At 45.5% G+C, this 19927-nt stretch overlaps 2 protein-coding genes across 2 annotated transcripts; one reads left to right on the top strand and one right to left on the bottom strand.

The window, feature by feature from the left end:
* The first annotated feature begins 3770 nt into the window (after positions 1–3770).
* Positions 3771–6010, top strand: gpr37l1a (G protein-coupled receptor 37 like 1a). The gene is made up of 2 exons (XM_056605307.1): positions 3771–4700; positions 4958–6010. The coding sequence occupies exons 1-2, from the start codon at positions 4023–4025 to the stop codon at positions 6008–6010; spliced, it is 1731 nt and encodes a 576-aa protein (XP_056461282.1). The 5' UTR covers positions 3771–4022.
* Positions 6011–10510: 4500 nt separating this feature from the next.
* c13h6orf89 (chromosome 13 C6orf89 homolog) lies at positions 10511–18618 on the bottom strand. Its single transcript, XM_056606446.1, has 7 exons — positions 18061–18618; positions 17528–17693; positions 17128–17276; positions 16448–16596; positions 14742–14877; positions 12087–12210; positions 10511–11851 (listed from the first exon to the last, which is right to left on the bottom strand). Exons 1-7 carry the CDS (start codon positions 18247–18249, stop codon positions 11769–11771), a joined length of 996 nt encoding a protein of 331 aa, XP_056462421.1. The 5' UTR covers positions 18250–18618; the 3' UTR covers positions 10511–11768.
* Positions 18619–19927: the final 1309 nt, after the last annotated feature.

The raw sequence follows: 19927 nt of genomic DNA, 5'->3' as shown, positions 1-19927 counted from the left end.
TTCCCATTAAACAGTAAACATGGCGTCAAGCAGTTCAACTGTTGGTTCACGTTGGTCCCATAGAGAAGTCGAGTGTCTGTTAGCCATTTGGGCAGACGATAAGCAACAGACTTGTTGTCCATTGTTGTTAAAACTCTGACTGGCGGCAGACTTTATTATGGTCCATGCAGCGGACGCTTGGTGATGACGTGTTACGACGTGATGACGTATATACAAGAGCCTACCGTGGCCAGGCCACAGTTGCGACGGGCGACGGCCAACGGCCACGGCCACATGGCCTAGTGTGAGTGCAGGCCAGAGAACAAGGGGGCCAGTTGACCACGGTTAGGTGTGAAAACGGCCAACGGCCACGGCCAGATGGTCTAGTGTGAGTGCACCCTTAGCCACTGGGGGACGATAGGCAGGCTAGGGGAACTCATATTAATCATAGAAAAACCTCAAAAAGTGAGATTTTCATGCCATGGGACCTTTAAGAAGAACTATAGTTGAGCGCTGCATGCAGCACCCACCTTATTATCCATTTCTAAAATAATTCATGCCTTTTTAATTAGAAGTGTAATACACACTTTTTATCAAAATAATAAGCTATTTGCTATTCCAAGTAAGGTTTAGAAAAGGTTTAGGGTCACATACCATCAGTACAATCTTTGAAGCCTCGGGCCACTAAAATCCACAGTTAATATTGATACATAATTCAATTGAATCAAAATCCTCATTGTTTGATGATGGGGAATCAGGGGGGTTCTGGTGCTACTTTGGCCCATAAGGTCTTGTGTTTTGCCTCTTTTTGGCCACTCCAGCTAACCAGCACCATAACAATGCACTTGATTCTGAAACAGGGCAGTCATCTGTGGCTTGTTGACTGGGACATGTTCTATGGTCCCTGTAGTCCCTGCATCCGCTTCACTGTAGGATATCCATACTTCCCGTACTTATTATACTTAGCTCAAGTACGTAGGGCATTCCAATTATGATCGGGGTGAAAAGAAATGTACTGAAAGGACCCGGATGGTGTAATAAAAAATGGTCCAAACTTTGAGCATGCTTTTTTATAGCTGCTAGGCGTAAAGGGTTCAAGGAGAATGTTTATGGCGGGTGACGAGCCGCGGTGCGGCGGTGGCAGTCACAATCGTGATTTCCGGTAAGTGCACCACGGAGAATTCGATGAGTGCGGATAGTTTACTATGTTAAAGTGTACTCATGGGAGTATGGATATCGGAACACCGCCTAGGGCTATTTATATCGGGTGCAACAGATTTGTGTAGGCTACTTCTCCTGCTTGAGATTCAAAGACTTTCCAAAGAAATGTGAACAAAGAGAGACACTAAAATACACCAACATTCAACAGGGAGGAAACCTTTGACCCTTTTGGTAATGCAACACCTTTTAGTCTCATTCAAAGGGGTGTGTCTTAACTGGAACTTCGGTGGGTCGTTTTTCCAATGAGAGCTCACACCGGCATCTCGAACATCTCTTTCTCTATAATATTACCTGTGCATTTAGCGCCTCATACCCCCTTGATACAACCTCTAGCACCGCTCCAAATCATTATTCATCTACAGCGTTCTGATGACCTGGATCATCCCCCGTGTTTGATGATGATGAATTGTGAAAGCTAGAAAGACATTTGGCAGTACCCTTTTTGGATGGAGAAGCCTTCATAGAGAGCTGCTGGCCTGGCTGGAGAGCTGTTGGCCCGGCTGGAGAGTAGGCCTGGCAACGCTCCTGAGCTTAGCTTAAAGGTTGATCCTGTACCCCTCACTTAAGGGGAAAAGTCCCTAGCCAAAAAAAATAAACCTTTCACAGAGTTGTAGCTACTCATAGGCCTACTGAGTACTTTGAAAAGCGCTATAAAAAACGGATCAATTATTATTATTATTACTTTAACTTATGTATTACGTATTCATTGTGGCTGTTACTATGAGGCCATACATTTCTCAAACATGCTCCAACTAGACTTCAGCTTCTATGACTATTTATTAAAATGAGCCTCATTATCGCTAAGAGCATAACTGGCTTTATGTCTTCGTAACCAAATCCTTGGCAACCAAACTTAATCAGCCAGTATGGTAACATTGATGAAAGAGGAAATTGGGAAAGTGTGGTTTCATTGAAGCATTTGGACAGACAGGTTTATAAGTTTTCCAGAAAACTTGCTAAGAATGTGACTATTCAGACTGAGCCATTACATACCAGTCATTCGCTTAGATGGTCTTATAACAGCTAGAAACATTTTGACTTGCATCACTGATTTATATGGGAAACCATTTTGTCTGTGGTCAATATGCTCTTAGGCATTGGAGTGTGTGACACACACACACACACACACACACACACACACACACACACACACACACACACACACACACACACACACACACACACACACACACACACACACACACACACACACACACACACACACACACACACACACTAACCACACTCAAAGGTGTTTGAAAACAAGCACCATAATAATCAGCCACCTTAAAAGATGCTGCTCAGTTTAATGGATATGGAGTCATTCAAATAATAAGTAATCATTTACTTGTGACTTTTCAATCCCTTTAATGGACATGGTGGAAAGGACACAATGATGTTTGATTTGTAAAAAGATCCTTACTTTCACTTTAGTGAAAACACTTGAAATAAGAATATCAATCTAAATGTAAACACCTGGTTATAGTTTGTACCTTATACAAATATACACCAAAATAAATTGTATTTTTTGTAAGATGTTGGGAATTATGAATAATGACAGTTATATAATAATAATAATAATAATAATATTTTGTTAAATTTCTGATGAAGCACTCTACTCATGGTTGAAAACCCAAATATTTGTGCTCATACTGTGTTAATGTTAATATGAAGCAGAAGCGATCCACATTTTACAGTTGTGTTGTGATGCCATCAGGTGGTGGGATACGTGTAACTACAATATTTAAAAACAAAGCCTTTAAAAATAGCCTACATAATCTTATAGATTTCCAATTCCAACAATATGACCGTTTTTCTTACCTATGGCCTATGTGTTAAAGAGCATTAGCTCCTAGCCATATGTGTTAGCAGAGCAGCTCGGTGTATGGGTAGCTCTGTTTAAAGAGAGAGGCTTCTTTATTAACTAATCCATATCAAGTGGGCCTAGTAACCACTGTTTCAATAATAGACAAGTAGTAAACATGAAAGGATTTTTGAACAAAGCTCATGTTGCACTAACTATTTTCTAAGTGAGAGACCACTTCACCAAAGCCTTATGTTTTGCTATATTGCCTATTCTGCCGCCTTTTGAAATCAGTGTTAACACACTCAATGTAAAGCCCCAGCCTATTATGCAGCAAACTTGATGAAAACGTAACATTGTCTTTTTAAAACATGACACACAGGTGTAGATTCATCAGACTGGGCCTCGTCTCAGAGCTAGTCAGGTGTCCAATGTGCTGTCCTCTAACAACGTTCCTAGTATAGTGTTAAATAAACCACGATGAAAATACTCTGATATTACTAGTTATAAAAACATCCATCCTCCAGCATCAGTGTGGAAATTCAGAGATTTTGGTCTATAGTCACACTTTGGAGAAGAATCAGATTGAAGAGGAGGAGGAGACCCCAGGACACCTGGGAGGGGGGGGGGGGGTCCGGGATCTTAGGTGGGGACCTGGACTGATGTCCTGCGGTCAACAGTGAACCAGCAGTTACGATTTTTACATGGATTACTAGGTTTTTCAGATACCCTTTCTAACGAAATGTAACTGTGATATGCGAACCCTTCGACATAAGCCCACCAGGGGGCGCCTTGGGCCTCATCCTCGGCACCATCCCGAGCCAGGCGTCACATGGACGCTCTTCAAATAGAAGAGGAACGAGGACCACGGACACTTGTGAGGAACTTCCACACCGAGAGAACTCATCTACTGTGTCCGGAGCCAGAAATGGCCTAATGTGTGCTGTGCCGGAGGTCGTTGGGAAACATAGACTGCTATTCTGAGACAACTGTTGTTTGGATAGTCGGAGAATAAGTTATGGAGTTCAACTTGAGTTTGTTTCTCTTGCTCGTAGTCCTGACCAGTGGAACCGGGTCCCTCGGGGCCTCAGCGGACTCTGTGCACGAGGAAGGAAGAAAACAATCCTATTTAACTTCAAGTCAAATAGGTCAAGTCAAGTTTGCGGATGAGACCATCTCGGCTGATTCCTTCTCGAAGCAAGTCCCCAGGAGAAGACCCGTCCGAGGAGCAAAGGACGGGGTCTTTAAAAAGCGTGAACCACCTGTCCTCAATAACTACAGACAGGCGAGACCTTCCGACCCCCACGGTTATTTCACCACCCCTCAGGGTCCCCCTCATGGTCCGCTTCACGGCCCGCCTCACGGTCCACCTCAAGACTCCAGAAACTCCTCTACCAGGGAGACGGTGGTGACCCAGAACCGCCTGTACCCCGTCACCGAGCGCTCCTACGGGGCCTACGCCGTGATGCTGCTGGCCCTCGTCCTCTTCGCGGTGGGCATCGTGGGAAACCTGACCTTGATGTGCACCGTGTGGCACAATTACTACCTGAAAACGACGTGGAACAGCATCCTGGCAAGCCTGGCCCTGTGGGACTTCGTGGTGCTGTTCTTCTGCCTGCCTGTGGTGGTGTTCAACGAGCTCACCACCACCCGGCTGATGGGGGACCTGTCCTGTCGCATCGTCCCCTATCTGGAGGTGAATATTATTAACAGTGTTTTTATGTATAGTCGACATAGAAAAAAGTTTGTGTAGTTTTTCAGAGTTATTATTATAACGAGACCTAATAATGCACAGCTCTTTGTTTTAAGTGTGATTGTTTTATTTGAAACGCATTCCCAATATTTCTGCTTGACCCATTGGAGCTTCAGTGTCAATGCAGTGGTGTGACCTGCCTCCCTTCATCGCCTCGTTCTTATGTCTGCCCCCCCACCCCCCTCGCTCTCCTCCTCCAGGTCACCTCCCTGGGCGTGGCAACCTTCAGCCTGTGTGCCCTGAGCATCGACCGGTTCTACGCCACCACCAACCCCAGGAGGCTCCAGACGTCTGAGGTGGAGCCCTGTCAGTCCATCCTGGCCAAGCTGTCCGTCATCTGGGTGGGCTCCATGGTGCTGGCCACCCCTGAGCTGCTGCTGTGGCAGCTCACTCAGGAACACATCCCCGGCTCAGCGGCTGCACCCTACAATGGCCCCTCCAGCTCGGACCCTCAGGACACCCCCACCTCCGTGGCCGCGTCCAAACTGCAGAGCAGCGCTTTCTTGGTGGACATGTGTGTCCGCCTGCCCTCCACGGAGCTCCCCGAGACCCTGTACTCCCTGGTGCTGACCTACCACGAGGCCCGCATGTGGTGGTACTTTGGCTGCTACTTCTGCCTGCCGCTGCTCTTCACCCTAGGCTGCACCCTGGTGACGCGCCGCATCGCCGCACAGCAGCAGCAGCCCCCCCTGGGGGGGCGGGCGCCCGGGGAGCGCTCCCTCACGCCCTGCTCCGGCTCCTCGTCCTCCTCCCTTAAGACTCGCCAGCACCTGAGACGGGAGCGGAGGCACGCGTCGGCGGTGACGGCCTTCGCCGTGGTGTACGCCGTGTGCAACCTGCCGGAGAACGCCTGTAACATCACCCTGGCCTACGTCCCCGTCCCCATGAGCCCGGCCCCCAGGGCCCTGCTGGAGCTGGTGGGCCAGCTCCTCCTGTTCGTCCGCAGCGCCGTCACACCGGTGCTGCTGCTGTGTCTGTGCGGCCCGCTGGGCCAGGCCTTCGTCAACTGCTGTTGCTGCTGCTGTGAGGAGTGCCTCAACGACGGGGCCGCCTCCTCGCCGCCCCTCCCCCCAGCCGCCGTCCCCGCTCATCGCCCCCTCTCCTCGCCCTCGCCCTCCTCCCTGGGCTCCACACCGTCCTCCAATAAGGACCTGGACATGCCATTGCTGACCCCCCTCTCAGAGAAGCAGGAAGCCCCCTGCAAGAGGAAGATGGAGAGCCCCCCCGCGGTGGCCAAGGTGACCTCCTGCTGACCGCCTTGTTCCAGCGCTCACCAGAACGGGACTCCTTCGTCTCCCTCCTCCCTCTGACTTGTTACACTCAGTACAAAAGATGTGAAATTATTTGGTGTGTTTTTTATTGTATTCTGTATATTCTGTATTTTCTTCTGAGAGAATGTAGAGTGGCTGAGATATACTTCAAGCCAGTAAGGTGATCTCTGCGTTTGAATCCTTTAACTTGTTGAATGAAACAAGGGTTTTCTTTTTTATTATTCCGATTATTTTTGATAAGTCGTTGACAGATGTCCAGTGAGTCCTCAGCTCCTAACTGTAGTATGTACTGTATCTGGAACAGAAATAAACAAGCTGTCTATTGGTTCTCTGTGTCTGAGATCCTTTGCTGCTGCAAATATCACTACCTAATACTAAAAGACCAAATTAGTTTATGATTCCATATCCCCAGGTCTTCTCAGTGCAGGTTGTGATGCAGTTCATCACAACTAGGACCAGTATTGAATCAGCGGCATGGCGACACCAGGCAGGGCCACATTCCTTTAAAGAGGATGTGTTCAGATATGAAAGTTCACGCTTTCGTAAATGTTTGTTATTATTAAACCACTCAGCGCTTCTTCGTCCTGTTGCAAAGAAAAGGATACGGTATGAAATTGACAAATACAATATCCACTAAAAGTCCCCCTGAAGATATGAACAAGGACGTCTGCATGAAAAGATGCCAAGCAAACCCTTAGGCCTGGACTACTCCTGCATGGTCCAGGTGTACCAGACAGATCCCCCGCCCCCCTGCCTCTGGCGTCAGACTGAGATATCAGACCTGCATCCAGTGTTGAGATCCCTGATGTATGCCGAAGAATTTAGCACAGAATATAAGGCTACTAATTGTATAACGATTTAGGACCAAAGTGTATATCTGAGTGGTCTGAGGGTTCGGAAGTAGTTGTCATTCTCCACGTGCCTCAATGCTGTATATTTTGAATAAGGGCTCAAAACATTTGCCCCATGTGTAATATTTGACCCTCCAGTTGATTTACCAATCTGGTTATTTTCCCGTTCAGTTCCTCATGTCTTTAACCTCCTTTAAATGGCTCCATGTGATCCTGCTGATGCAGGGCCTGTAAATGACCTTGTGTTCGAAGGGTATATGAATAAATCATATACATATATTTCATATAATTAATTAAATATAATTTCATGAATTGGAAACATTAATAAACTTGCAACCTTAAATGTATGAATGGATTGATATTCATCAACTCTTCCACACATTATAGATACTTTTAATGATTAATATTCTAGCCTTCTTTCTTTAAATAAAAATCACATACAATCTTAATATCTATGAGAGATTGCCATTCACTTTATAATTCCACAGACATATTTTCTAGGGGCAGAAAGGGAAGATTCAACCATACATACATACTGACCAGCAGGGCGGTATGATGAGGCTATGAGTTGGACAGTGGCTCTGTGAGTAGAAATAGTTGTCCTCCTACTTAGATTAGCCTTTTCCTAGCCAAAGAAAGGGAAAGCCAGACTGCAATAAGGTTTGCATTGTTCACATCTCCCCTCCCTCAGCCCTCTCTTTGCATATCAATAGCTGTCCACCCAAGAGCGTTGCTAAGATACAATCCCTGTAGAGCCATGGAAGAAGCGGGCTGTCTGGTGTGGGAATGGTTCCCTGACAGGCGGTATCAACATGGAGCACAATACTACTGAGGCCCACACACCTCTTCTGCTCCCGTGAGCCTGCACTTGGCCTGTTGGAAAGTATTCTTGGTGCACAGAAAGTGGAGCTATGAACTCCCTCTCCATTATCACGGCTTCAGCCCGTGCGACCAAAACAAACCCTTGGCGGGCCTCCCTACAAAATCATAGGACAATAAGGGGTCCTTATGGTTGCCTTGACAACGCTGGGCGGGGGGAAGGCTGGGCAGCGGGGCAGTGCATGGTTGTTTATCGGTCTTTGTAGCATCAGATTTATTATTAATTTAATATTTAATATTACATAGGCCTGCCTATTCATGTTTGAAGTTACTTTGTAACTTTAATATCCTGTTGTTATAAGTCAATTATTTAGCATATCGAGATCAGCACGAATTTTCGATTACGATTAAGGTGGGTTGAGGTTTTTTTTATAATCTTCTTATAAAGGGACTTGCTAATCATTTTGGCTATGGGAATTTTGTGTTGTTTGGGGAGGAAATTTTATGCAACTTTATTATTTGAAATGTGAGAGAAGTAGTGACATTGTTGTGGCTTGAGGCACATTGTTAATACTTTCCAATAGAATACATGAATAATACTAAACTGCTCTATATTTTCCGCACATGACACAGCCCTCAAAAAAAGAGATTTAACTGCTATTCAAAAGAGATAGGAGAGTCCTAAAGAGAAGAGAGCAGGAGCATGTTTTTAAACTAAACCCTAGATCCCGCCTTTCCACGGTTTCTCTGCCATTGAGAAGCATCTGTGATGGACATGCGTGATTTCCCTGAAACCAATCAGGGAAAAGATGCCCTTATTCGGAACCGAAGGCAGTCCCAGATCTACAGAGGCTCATAGAGGCAGTCTCAGATCTATAGAGGCTAATAGGGGCAGTCTCAGATCTACAGAGGCTCATAGAGGCAGTCTCAGATCTACAGTGGCTCGTAGAGGCAGTCTCAGATCTTTAGCGGCTCAAAGAGGCAGTCTCAGATCTATAGAAGCTAATAGAGTCAGTCTCAGATCTATAGTGACTCATAGAGGCAGTCTCAGATCTATAGTTGTTTATTCAGAGGCAGGCTCGGATCTATAGTGGCTCGTAGAGGCACTCTCAGATCTATAGTGGCTCATAGAGGCAGTCTCTGATCTACAGTGGCTCATAGATGCAGTCTCAGATCTTTAGTGGCTCATAGAGGCAGTCTCAGATCTATAGTGCTTTATAGAGACGGTCTTAGATCTAGGCCCACAGAGGCAGTCTCAAATCTGTAGCGGCTCATACAGAGACAGTCAACCATGTTCGCACAGAACATGTTACCAACAAACTGATGGGCTTTCATTTTTAATAAATGACAATCAAATAATAGCTCTGTAGTAGTCTATACCTTTTTCTTCACCAAAAAATTGAAAGATCTAGTTTGATATCTGAAGATTGTGGGAGATGATCTGGTCCTCATGTTGTGGTGGTGATTAGCAGGACAGGCTGGTTGAAGGCCACGTGTTAGGCTCTTTAATTGCCAGCTATAGAACCAATTGGCATACGTTTCATCAGTTGCCAGCTCATTCAATGGGACAGAAGGTGGAACTGAACCGGATCACCACTCAGCTGGGGAGGGATGGAGCCGTGTTGGATGTTCTGGTCGCACAGCCAAGACCAGGAACAGTTCTGTCTGGCTGTTGTTGACTCTTTAAAGACACGGAAAACACCAACAAAGCCTGCAAAATAACCCAGTGTGTCGCTTCCTCTCTTGAATAAACATTTGTTTTACTCAACATTAACAAGCAGAGCCAAGAAATGCCCTGTCGATTGGGTTCCTGAGGGGCCACTGAACCAACAAGGAGCCAAGAACCAGCAGTAGCCTCATGCTTCAGAGCCGTCTCTCTCTGCCCTCCACTGGGGGGTTGCAGGCATTGGCGTGTGATATGTCACCCTAACAATGCAGTTACAAGTCTTAAAGAGATCAGTGTGGTGGCAACGTTTTGAACCCGACATATAAAAAGCAAGCTATCGCCCTCTGTTGGTTAAAGAACAGATTGAGAAAGGCAATTTTAATACTGCATCACTTTGAGATGAGATGCATGCATAAACCGTATATGTATGAAAACATACACGGTTTAACAGCCCTGAGGGGTATTCCATCAACCAAGCTTAATGCAAATCCGGGGTTATTTCGCTTAGCCTCGCTACTTTCAGCTAGAGTTGCGTACCATTTACCTGATTTATGGGAATCCGCTAAGTAACCATGGCAACTCATCCGACCTAACTAACTGGTCGGTAGCAGGCTAACTGTCAGGCTTACTTGAGTGGTAAGCCTGGATTACGCTCGCTCACGAGATATATATTACACGCGCTCAATATGTACGACTTTCAATTAAAATATGTTACGCTTAATCCTACTTATGCATTCAACAGATCGTACATTTTTTGCCAGATAGCCCTCCTGTATTTATTAATCGTACGGTGTTCCCTTTTTTAGTTATATAACGATATATACAAGTTAACGATATATACCAAGCCGGCCTTGAACTAACCTGATCGAGGCGCGGCTGAACTGCGTTGATGGGATGGCTTTAGCCTCAAGTGGAAGTTGGCTTTAACCGGGGTTAATCAACTAAGCGCTGCGTTCGTTAGCGACTTTGATGGAATGCCCCTCGGCCGGGTGTACTCAAAAAACATAAAAGTGATGATCATTTATGACAAACATGGCAGTTCAATGACAGCTGAGCCACACCAATAGATTTGATCTGTTAGTGCAGCACTTTACAGGTCATTGAATGACCTGTAACACTTTACACAATTACTTTATCCAAAGGGAAAGACAATCAACACAATTTTCTTTAGTGATAATTTTCTTATTTATTTTGATTATATTGACATTAATGCTGACAGATTGGCTACTCAAAATTTTAATTAACCTCATTGACAATTTACTCATCTTACACACCAAAGCAATATTTTTTTCAAGAAACACATTTAAGGAACCAACTACCTTCATATACACACACTCACACCCATACACCAAGTTTGATGGCCAGTAGTGCTAGGAACAGATCCTGGTATGTCGACATGTGTTGTAATGTGTTACAATGTGCGGATCAGGTTGTAAAGGCCATTTATTGTTTTGAAGGCAGTTTTCATCTCAATATCAGAGCTGGTAGGAACCCAAACCCCCCCTCCCCCCAAGCTAGGTGGGCTGTCCCGAGGCGTCTGCAGACGGCCAAGTGTGTGCTGAGGAACAGGAAGGACAGAGCACTAGGGTGGCACAACCATGTACAAAAGCAAAAAGGGGACCCATGATAAAACCATTCTCATTGTTCGCTTGCCTTAGAGAGGATCCTTTGTAGTAAACACATGTTTGTTAGTGTGGAGGTGACAGTGTAAGAATCCCGTTCTTGTCTCTGATACCAATTAATAATGTCCCATGTGCCACTGGCCAGTGTTCAACTGCAGCAGGGCGCCAGCAGCTCCATGCTGAACATATCCATGTTCTTCCCTGTCGTGACCGCCAAAATAAAATAAGCCTTAAATCGGGGGTTTCCTGTACCACAGACCTGTGTTTGTTACATCTGATCAGGAGAAAAGGTTAGTTTGGTATGGGAACAAATCTAGCGCGCTTCAGAAATAATTAACTATCTGTGTGTATGTTACAGTTGAAAGCGCCTAAAAGTAACCCTAACCTCACAGGTTGAGACCTCATCCTGGGCTATATGGCGTGTGTCATTAACCACGGACAGTTGTTCCCTCTTCAAGGCACACCTATGCTTACTAGGACCTGCTCTGTGTTTGGGTTAAATGACCGCATCTCACTGTATGCTCCCCACACAAACCATTCAAAGCTTTATTTAAACATCAAAGCACATATCTAATTTCTGTGCTCGGGTAATGTCCTGAATTAAAATTATTATTTACAATTATATACAATCACATGTTCAAAATATATTTTGAACGTACTTTTTGGAACAGTGAAGTGCTTATGATGAACAAAGGTCTGAAGAAAACATCGCAGATTGAATAGTAGAGTCGGTGAGAGAGCTTCAGTATGAAAGCCTGGGAGACGCCCCCCGGACGCACACCTTAGAAAGCAGAACCATCACAGACTATGTTCTGTCCGCTCCCTGGAAAGAGCTCCATCTGCCAGTAGCGTGGATCAGCATACACTAGACGGAGGAAGGGGAGACAAGCGACACTTCAGAGAGGCTTTCTGTGCAAACCAGGACTAATTAACTCAAATTAATGTTGTTTGGCATCAGATATGGCGTTGCCTCTGAGGTTACCTATCGTTACTGTTGAAGATAGCTTGGCAATAACTAAAACATAGCAAGAAATAACCCCAGCCTTGACATGGGGAACCACGAGAGAGAGAGAGTGGGCTCCAGGGGTAGGAGGACTGACCGATGTTCCCAGGCTGGAGCCAGATGTGGAATGAGCCGCAGTGTTTCCTACAGCGATGCACTGGGAGCACGCGTAGAGACGGCAGCCCCTCTCCCACCACCAGCCACCCCAGCACCCCGACCCCCTGAACACAGAGGGGACCACATGGTTCAGAGACCAAGGGGATGAGGGGATCTAATTAAACATGGCTCCTCAACAGAAACACCTCCTTCCTATACCCCAGGTATTTTTCAGCGCTCTGAGTCACATGCTGAAATGGTGCAGCTAAGCTAGGTGACCTACGTGGGCTTCGATGGTAAGCTAGAGACCCACATGTATAGGCCCGCTGCTACTCAGAGCTATCATCTACCCTTTGAGCGACCGAAACTCTGTTTTACCTGATATTGATGTTCCTCTCCTAATTTTCAAACCGCTTATCCGGGTGGCAGGTTATATTTTATATGTAACCCAGTCGCGGCTGGTGTTTTTTAAAGTGAGGGAGGAAGGATTGCGCGCTTGGTTGCCTTTGGCCTGCTTGCACTGTTAGTGGCGTATGGTGGCATAACAATGAGACTCAAGTTGTTTCAGGGTGTTTTTTATTTATGTTTATTTTCAGCTACAATTGTTTGTAGCTGAAGACCATGATGCCAAAAGTGATGCCATTTAAAAAGGCATCATGCTCTGAATCATTCACTAACATCCTTTCCACAATATCAAACAGAACGGTCAGAGTAACAAACAATTAAAAGAACAAGAAGAACATTATTTCACAACTATTTACATAGGCTGTAAGCCTAACATTGTTTGAGGCAAATGTGGATGTTAATGGATGTTTCAGAATGTTGGTCATGGTGTAAAGCCAATTAAGCTTGAGGGACTTCATTGTCAATCCTCCTCGCGGGCTCCACGGCCGAGCTGCCCGGCTGTCTATTCACGAATAGGCTGGAGCTAGGGGTGTACGGTACCAACGGTATAGACCGTACACCGGTGTGAATTTGAGCTACGGTATGGATTTTGACGTTACCGCGTGACCGGTAGACAGTGTTGTGTGTAACACGTTACAAAGTAAGTAACACGTTGATACAGTAACATTACTACTTTTTCATGTGAAAGGTAAAGTTACACGCAACTACTGAAAAAATATGGTAACGAAACGTAGTTCTTCTTTCATTCGGCGCAACGTTACTTTTCCCAGGGACAGATTTGACAGCGATACTGCCTTCTCAGGCAGTATGCTATTGCGTGAGCAGGCAGGCTTGAGGCAAGCGCGCCTGCCTGCTTGCGCATTAGTCCCTTAACGAGCTCTCATTCTACACCGTACGAGACAGACGCTGGTAGCGTGAAACTGCCTCTGCATCTCTTCCACAGACATCGCTTCCGCAGGTATCATCCAAAGCCAGTCCTCACGACCACAAAAGCCAGCAGTGGAACGAGATAACAAACGGCCGCGGGCAGCCCTGCCCGGCAGCGGGCTCCACAGCCCGGCAGCGGGCTCCATAGCCCGGCAGCGGGCTACAAGAACGCCAATGTAAGTAAACAGAGCCGCAGTGTACCGCACCGAACAGTAGGGCACCGCCCGGTGGAAACGAGGCATACGACTGGGCAGGTTTGTTGGTTCTCGGAGCCTAGACTTGAGGGGATAACCCCTCCCTGCTCCACAACCAGGGCTCCTGCTTATCGGTTCATAGCGCAGCCAGGGCTCCAGCTAGGGCTGTACGGTATGGACTAAAATGTATATCACGGTATGATTTGAGGCCTAGACGGTAACGGTATTATATCACGGTATGTTAATTGTATCTTCTAATTTCGATATAAATGCTTCTAAAGGGGTAAAATATTAGTTAGACAGCCAAACTGCATGAAAGAAAATGCAAAATCTTTTCTCAAGTTACTCTCCGAAAGACACTGATGTTTAATAGTATGGATTTCTTTCTCCACTTGCTCGCGGACCTTTCCGTATAGTTTTGGCATCTCAATTTGGCTGGGCAGGTAACGCGTTCCTGGGATCGAGTGTTTTGACCATCTCTTTCAAGACCTTTCCATCGACATTTTGAAAAGGAACCATGCCCTTACACAGGTAAACAGTGACGGCGTTTGTTATCTTGTTACACCGCTGGCCTCTGTGGTCGTGAGGACTGGCTTTGGAAAATGCCTGCGGAAACAATGTCTGTGGATGAGATGCAGAGACAGTTTCACGCTACCAGCTTCTGTCTCACACGGTGTGGAATGAGAGCTCGTGAAGGGACTAATGCGCAAGCATGCAGGTGCGCTTGCCTCACGCCTGCCTGCTCGCACAATAGCATACTGCCTGAGAAGGCAGTATGGCTGTCAAATCGGTCCATGGAAAAAGTAACATTGCGCAGAATTGAAAAAGGAACTAAGTTTCATTACCATATTTTTTTCAGTAGTTACGCGTAACTTTACTTTCTTCATGCAAAAGTATTTATGTTACTTTATTAACGATTTACTTACTTTGTAACGAGTTACACACCACACTGTCTACCGGTCACAATATAACGTCAATGTTGTACTTATAGTATAGACTCTACTACAGTATAAGGTCTCTACTTTCTGGGCAAGGAGGACTTCATTTATTCATAGATTAATATTTAGTATATTTTTTGCTAGGTTGTACCACAGGTTTTTCCCTTCCAACATGTCGGCCCCAAAGCTCACCCTGCTCTGAGAGTTGGGGCTGTGGCTGACCAGGCAGCGTTGCAGAGTAGTGCCCGCACTGTCCAGCAGGGGGCAGAGCTCTGCCTTGGGGAACAACCAGCGCAGAACCTTCTCCCTGGTGGCATAGCTGAACCGCCTTCAGGGTCCCCAGGAGAAACAAGCCAGACATTGGTGATCAGAGCATAAAACAAACACACAAATTCTTACTCCAACTTAACATGCTGTAGATACGAGTTGAATGTTGTGAGGGAGAAGAGAGAAAGATTGTGAAAATAACATAAAATCCCTCCCAGATTCCTCCATCCCTTAATTTCTCCACCATTGCATTGCAATCTCACTTGACAGGCAACAAGGATTCCCTGAGACCTATCAGGTGCGCGATGCCCTGATTGCTCGGAGGGAGCTGGGAGCGGTCTAAGATCTGATAGTCTCATACAGAGGCAGGCACAGTGACCAGCAGCACACCAACAATAACAACTAGAACTGCAAGCAGTTATGCAGGGGTCCAAGAAATGTGCATTTCGCCGGCACAACGCGAAGCATGTGTTCAAAACGCTACCGTGAACCTGTGAATATAAAGGTTTTGACTGTGAGAGATTCGGTGCTGGAGTTATATCCCCAAACGCGTTTTCAGAACATTCCTTTGGCCAGTTAGGAGATGAACAATTCCCTCGTTTATGGCGGCCCCTGATGGCGAAATTTTGTAGAAGATATACAATTTCCTCGTTTATTGCGCCCCCTAATGGCGAAATTGTCCGAAATTTTTATCGAACGACATTAAGGTTAGCACCAACATGTCTGTACAAATTGGACTCGATCCGATGTCTAATTTTTTATTTTTTTGGATTTTGGATTTTCCACGTCTAATTTTGCTCATAAACCAATATTCAAAACGCTACCGTTTCGTCGTCGAAGGTCGGATCAAAAAACAGTCCGACGATTTCTTTGCGTGTGCGTCTGAAGATGTCGTGTGCAAAGTTTGGTGTCGATTGGTCAAGAAATGTGGGAGGAGTAGGGAAAAAACAGTTTTGCGGTTTTCCCGATTTAGCAAAAAATATTCATTGACGCAAATGGGCGTGGCCTAGGCCAAAAGATGCAGCAGACTCCAGTGCATCTGTGTGTACAAGTTTGTGGACTGTGGGAGGTTCGATGTGGGAGTTATAGCCCCAAACGCGTATTCCTTGGTATAGCGCCACCTAGGGACCGGCGTGTCTGGATTTTGTTATCTGAGTAGCGGTGCCGATTCTGGATCTAGTCATGAAATTGGCGCGTGTGCACCATTTACGGTTTGGGCTGTGGTACCACTTCTAAGGCGTATGAAATAATAATAATAATCCTTACAAAAACAATAGGGATCCAACCTGTTGGCTTGGACCCCTAATAATACATTTCATTCATACAGGTTTTCTAGACACTCCAATGCTTTATAATGGTAATGATTAAGCATCAAATCTAAGAAATATTTGAGTTGGTTAAACATAAAATAATTAATTAATATATTATGAATTAATATTAATGGTTATTATAATATTTCACATTTGCCACTTTAGAAACATGAACGATTTTCAGATCACTGTCATGTTAGATTATGGCCTGTTCTCAGGCAGAGAACAGTGTTGGATAAATGATAGGAAGATGGAGAGACAGAGACCAGAGCAGTGTTGTAAACATTATATGAAGATGGAGAGACAGTGAGAAAGAGAGACCAGAGCAAGGTGAAGTTGGCCGGGCCCTGGGGAAAGCCGTCCTCGGTGGTGTGGGCGCCGTCCTCCTCCAGCAGGACAGACATGGACTCAGAGTGGGCCGAGTAGAGCTCCTCCAGCTGCTCCCGCTGCAGGCTCAGGGACGGCCCGCCCTGGCAGACCAGCGAGGGGGAGAGACCACAAGAGGGTTGGCTGGTTGCCATGTCCCCAATGCGCGTGTGGGAGTGTTTGAAAAGCAGCCGAGTGAATGGGTTAAGTTCTTCACACATTAAGTCAAGCTAGGCCATCTGGAGAAACCAGCTCGTCATTTTGTTTTTGAGAGCATCGAACAGCAAAAGCCCCGCCCCTTCCTTCAGGCCTCCCTCCAAAGCCACTAAACATGTTACTAGTTGCTAGGTTTAGCATTAGTTCTGCCTAGTGTGGAAGCCATGTGGAAGACTCTGGTTATGCGCTAGCAGTCATTATCAGAGCACGCAGAGGTAGCCGAGGAGAAATGAAGACAGACAAGTAGGCCATCCAATAATTTAATGGAATCATTGGACAGGCTTAAATTCTTGCAGGATTTCCAGCATTACATACCTTAACAACAAATTGACTAATAACACCAAACACCTTTTCCCAATCAATGGGGAATGTTGACTCTAGATGGACCTGAAGCCGACATGCTTGGTGTGGTTGTTTACCTTGAGTAGGACCAGCTGCGGGCCCCTGCGTAACGCAACCGTCTCCTTTAGGGTCTCTGGGACCTCCAGCACAGAGGAGATCTCCGAGCAGGCCGAGCAGTTGACGAGGTTCTGTCGCAGTGTCCCAGCACTCCACCACTCATGGAAACCTCCAATGGAAGAGGAGGACACAACAGTTTCAGGCTCCTACTTGAAATGTGTTCATGTTGCAACCACAAGCCTACTTTTACACTGTGTCTGACAACGTTTTAGAAAAAGGTTTATAGTTTTGAACGACATTCAACCGCCTTTTGCTGCCCTTTAATGGAATAAAGATACACATATGCCTTTCAAACTTAACTTGATAACATGAAACATCACAACATCTATCCAACGGGTCGATTACAGAAGAGCTGCACACCTTGGAGGTTGTACTTCTTGGCAATGGGCAGAGACAACAAGCGGACGTGGCTGAGCGGTGATGACCAGTTGCTGCAGCCCAGGGAGGCAAGCCCCAGCTGAGGGTCGCTCTGAGGGTAGGTGAAGGCCAGCACCACCAGCAGAAGAAACCCCACCGCCACAATGAACTGGAGAGGACAGAGCAGTTAAACGGGGTTGAGAAGTACATGCAGGCTGCTTCCTCCTGGCTGTAGAAGTGTCGTAATGAAGGTTTACCGCCTGCTTCTTCCTGCAGTACATTTCAGCAGGCAAGAACTTAAGTTATAAATAACCCTTAAAAAAAGACATAGGCCGAAAGAGACAGGGCTGATCCATAAGTATCAAGTTCAATCAGCTCAGCATGTTTGGCTGCTGCTGATAATACTGTAACTGAAGACAATATATCTCTGAAATATTTATACATATGTATATATTATATATAGAGATAGAGCATCACTTTGTCCATCAGTGTCAATCAGCAGACTAACAAGCCTTCTTCAACAATATGAAGCAAACCTTCAGGGTGGCTCGCAGGACCGGGAATTGGTGAGGGTCTCTCCTGGGCTCATTGGTCTCCAGGACCTGCTTGATGAACTTCTCGATCTCCCCCTCGGACATCCCGTAGCGGTAGCCGGACTGCCGGAGGATGTGGATGCTCTCCGACAGCTTGTCGTAGATGCAGGGCTCACTCCCCGCTGCGCCCATTGTGTCCCCTCTACTGCTTCTTACCAGTCATACTTCTAGAAACACTGCTACTGAACACGTCCTCACCACTACATCCACTCCTTGAAGGATAATCTAACTAATGTTTACACAACGAACCTCGACCAAACATTGTGCTCCTAGAGGAACCAGCAGCTGTCTCCTTCTCACTGGTTCTTACCTCACCCTTTAGTCCACTACAACCACCGCGTAGTGTGTGTCTAGTAACGTCTAGTGAACCGGACTTAACTTCACTTTACCTTCAACATTTACTACATTAAGCTACACTTGACCAAGTGTGTTTACGCAAGACGTCAACAATGTTAATTCTTCTTCTTCTTCTGATCACACTGCTTCCTGAAAACCTGGACACGACCGCCCTCTCCCGGACACTTATTAATATAACATTTTACTTTATTTATATAGCGCCTTTCGTGCAAAACATAGATATATATAGATATATTAATATAGCTTAATATACATATATATATATATCTATGTGCCTACCTATCGAGTGGCGAAGTCACGCCCCTTCCATTAGAGCCCATGGGACCTATGAGATCGTAAAATATGAATGGGTTTCAATGGAGAGAAAGTAATTATTTTCTGGTCCCAGTCTTTATATGCCCCGGATTACACTTATGTTGTTTGTGGATTTAAATGATACTTTCTCATGCCAAGAGTTTGGCATGAAACAAGTATTTAGTCGCCAATCCATTGAGTGTTATGGACACCAATAAAAGGATTTTAAAATATATTCGACTAGAACTGACGGGCCAATGAAGGGACTTTAGGACAGGTGAGATGTGGGCAATACCGCCCTCTACTGGTCTGGACAGGTAGTGTCGTCAGCTGTAGGTGACGCAGCCTCTGGTTCAGGCAGGTGATGTCGCAATTACCAATGTGATAAAAACACTAGGTAACGGTAAACGAAGTTGGCGTCCAAAGTTTACTTTATTTTTTTGCAGCGACATTTCCAACGGGATATTACGTAGGTCCCTAAATCAAGCATTGGATGAGGAGCTTATTACTTGGATTTTATAGCTACATGCATTATCTTCACTAGAATAAGTCGTTAAAACAACATAGTCGAATGTATTTGATATCTTTTGCATTCCGTTCTTGTAAATAAAACGACTTCACCACAGCAACGCATCGTCACGCGTGTCTCGCTTTGCCGCCCCCTCGGATCACGTTTGTTCCCAGCGCTTCCAGGAGGGGAACATATGCCTTCCCACCTTTGCTTTGACTCCTGTGAACTAGCATATTCAATTTAATGAACAATACAACGATATAAGATAACTGTTGCAATTATGTGCGTCTGAGAATTTTTGTTTGCATATATATTCCTTAAATGCAGGTAAACGCAAGAAAAGTCCACACATGTAGTAAAAAGGAGACATTAGAAAGAAGGGTAAAAAAAAAAAGGGAAAATGGTAAAATTAAATAAATAACCAAATATATATACAAAAAACCATAAACACATTTGGCACCACAGGATAAAACTCCAACCAGAATAAACAAGTAAAATACTTAAATAAAAACGTACATAAATAAATGCGAATAAGTGTTAAAAGGCAAGAAAGAGAAGCATCAAAGTAAAACACGTTCGACCCGTCGCCATGAAGGGAAACCCCAAGGGAGTCATCCAAGGATAACCCAGCGCGGACCCCACTCCTGC

Source organism: Gadus chalcogrammus, chromosome 13 (genome assembly GCF_026213295.1).
Source record: "Gadus chalcogrammus isolate NIFS_2021 chromosome 13, NIFS_Gcha_1.0, whole genome shotgun sequence".
Lineage (NCBI taxonomy): Eukaryota > Metazoa > Chordata > Actinopteri > Gadiformes > Gadidae > Gadus > Gadus chalcogrammus.
This window is presented reverse-complemented; position numbering and strand designations above follow the sequence as displayed.

What these genes read in the sequence shown, in the direction of transcription:
- gpr37l1a (XM_056605307.1), top strand. Translation starts at nt 4,023, where the DNA reads ATGGAGTTCAACTTGAGTTTGTTTCTCTTGCTCGTAGTCCTGACCAGT. An exon ending in GCATCGTCCCCTATCTGGAG is followed by an intron (nt 4,701 to 4,957) that starts GTGAATATTATT and finishes CTCCTCCTCCAG; the next exon opens with GTCACCTCCCTGGGCGTGGC.
- c13h6orf89 (XM_056606446.1), bottom strand. Translation starts at nt 18,249, where the DNA reads ATGGGCGCAGCGGGGAGTGAGCCCTGCATCTACGACAAGCTGTCGGAG. An exon ending in CAAGAAGTACAACCTCCAAG is followed by an intron (nt 17,277 to 17,527) that starts GTGTGCAGCTCT and finishes CTTCCATTGGAG; the next exon opens with GTTTCCATGAGTGGTGGAGT. An exon ending in CGCAGCTGGTCCTACTCAAG is followed by an intron (nt 16,597 to 17,127) that starts GTAAACAACCAC and finishes CTGGTCTGCCAG; the next exon opens with GGCGGGCCGTCCCTGAGCCT.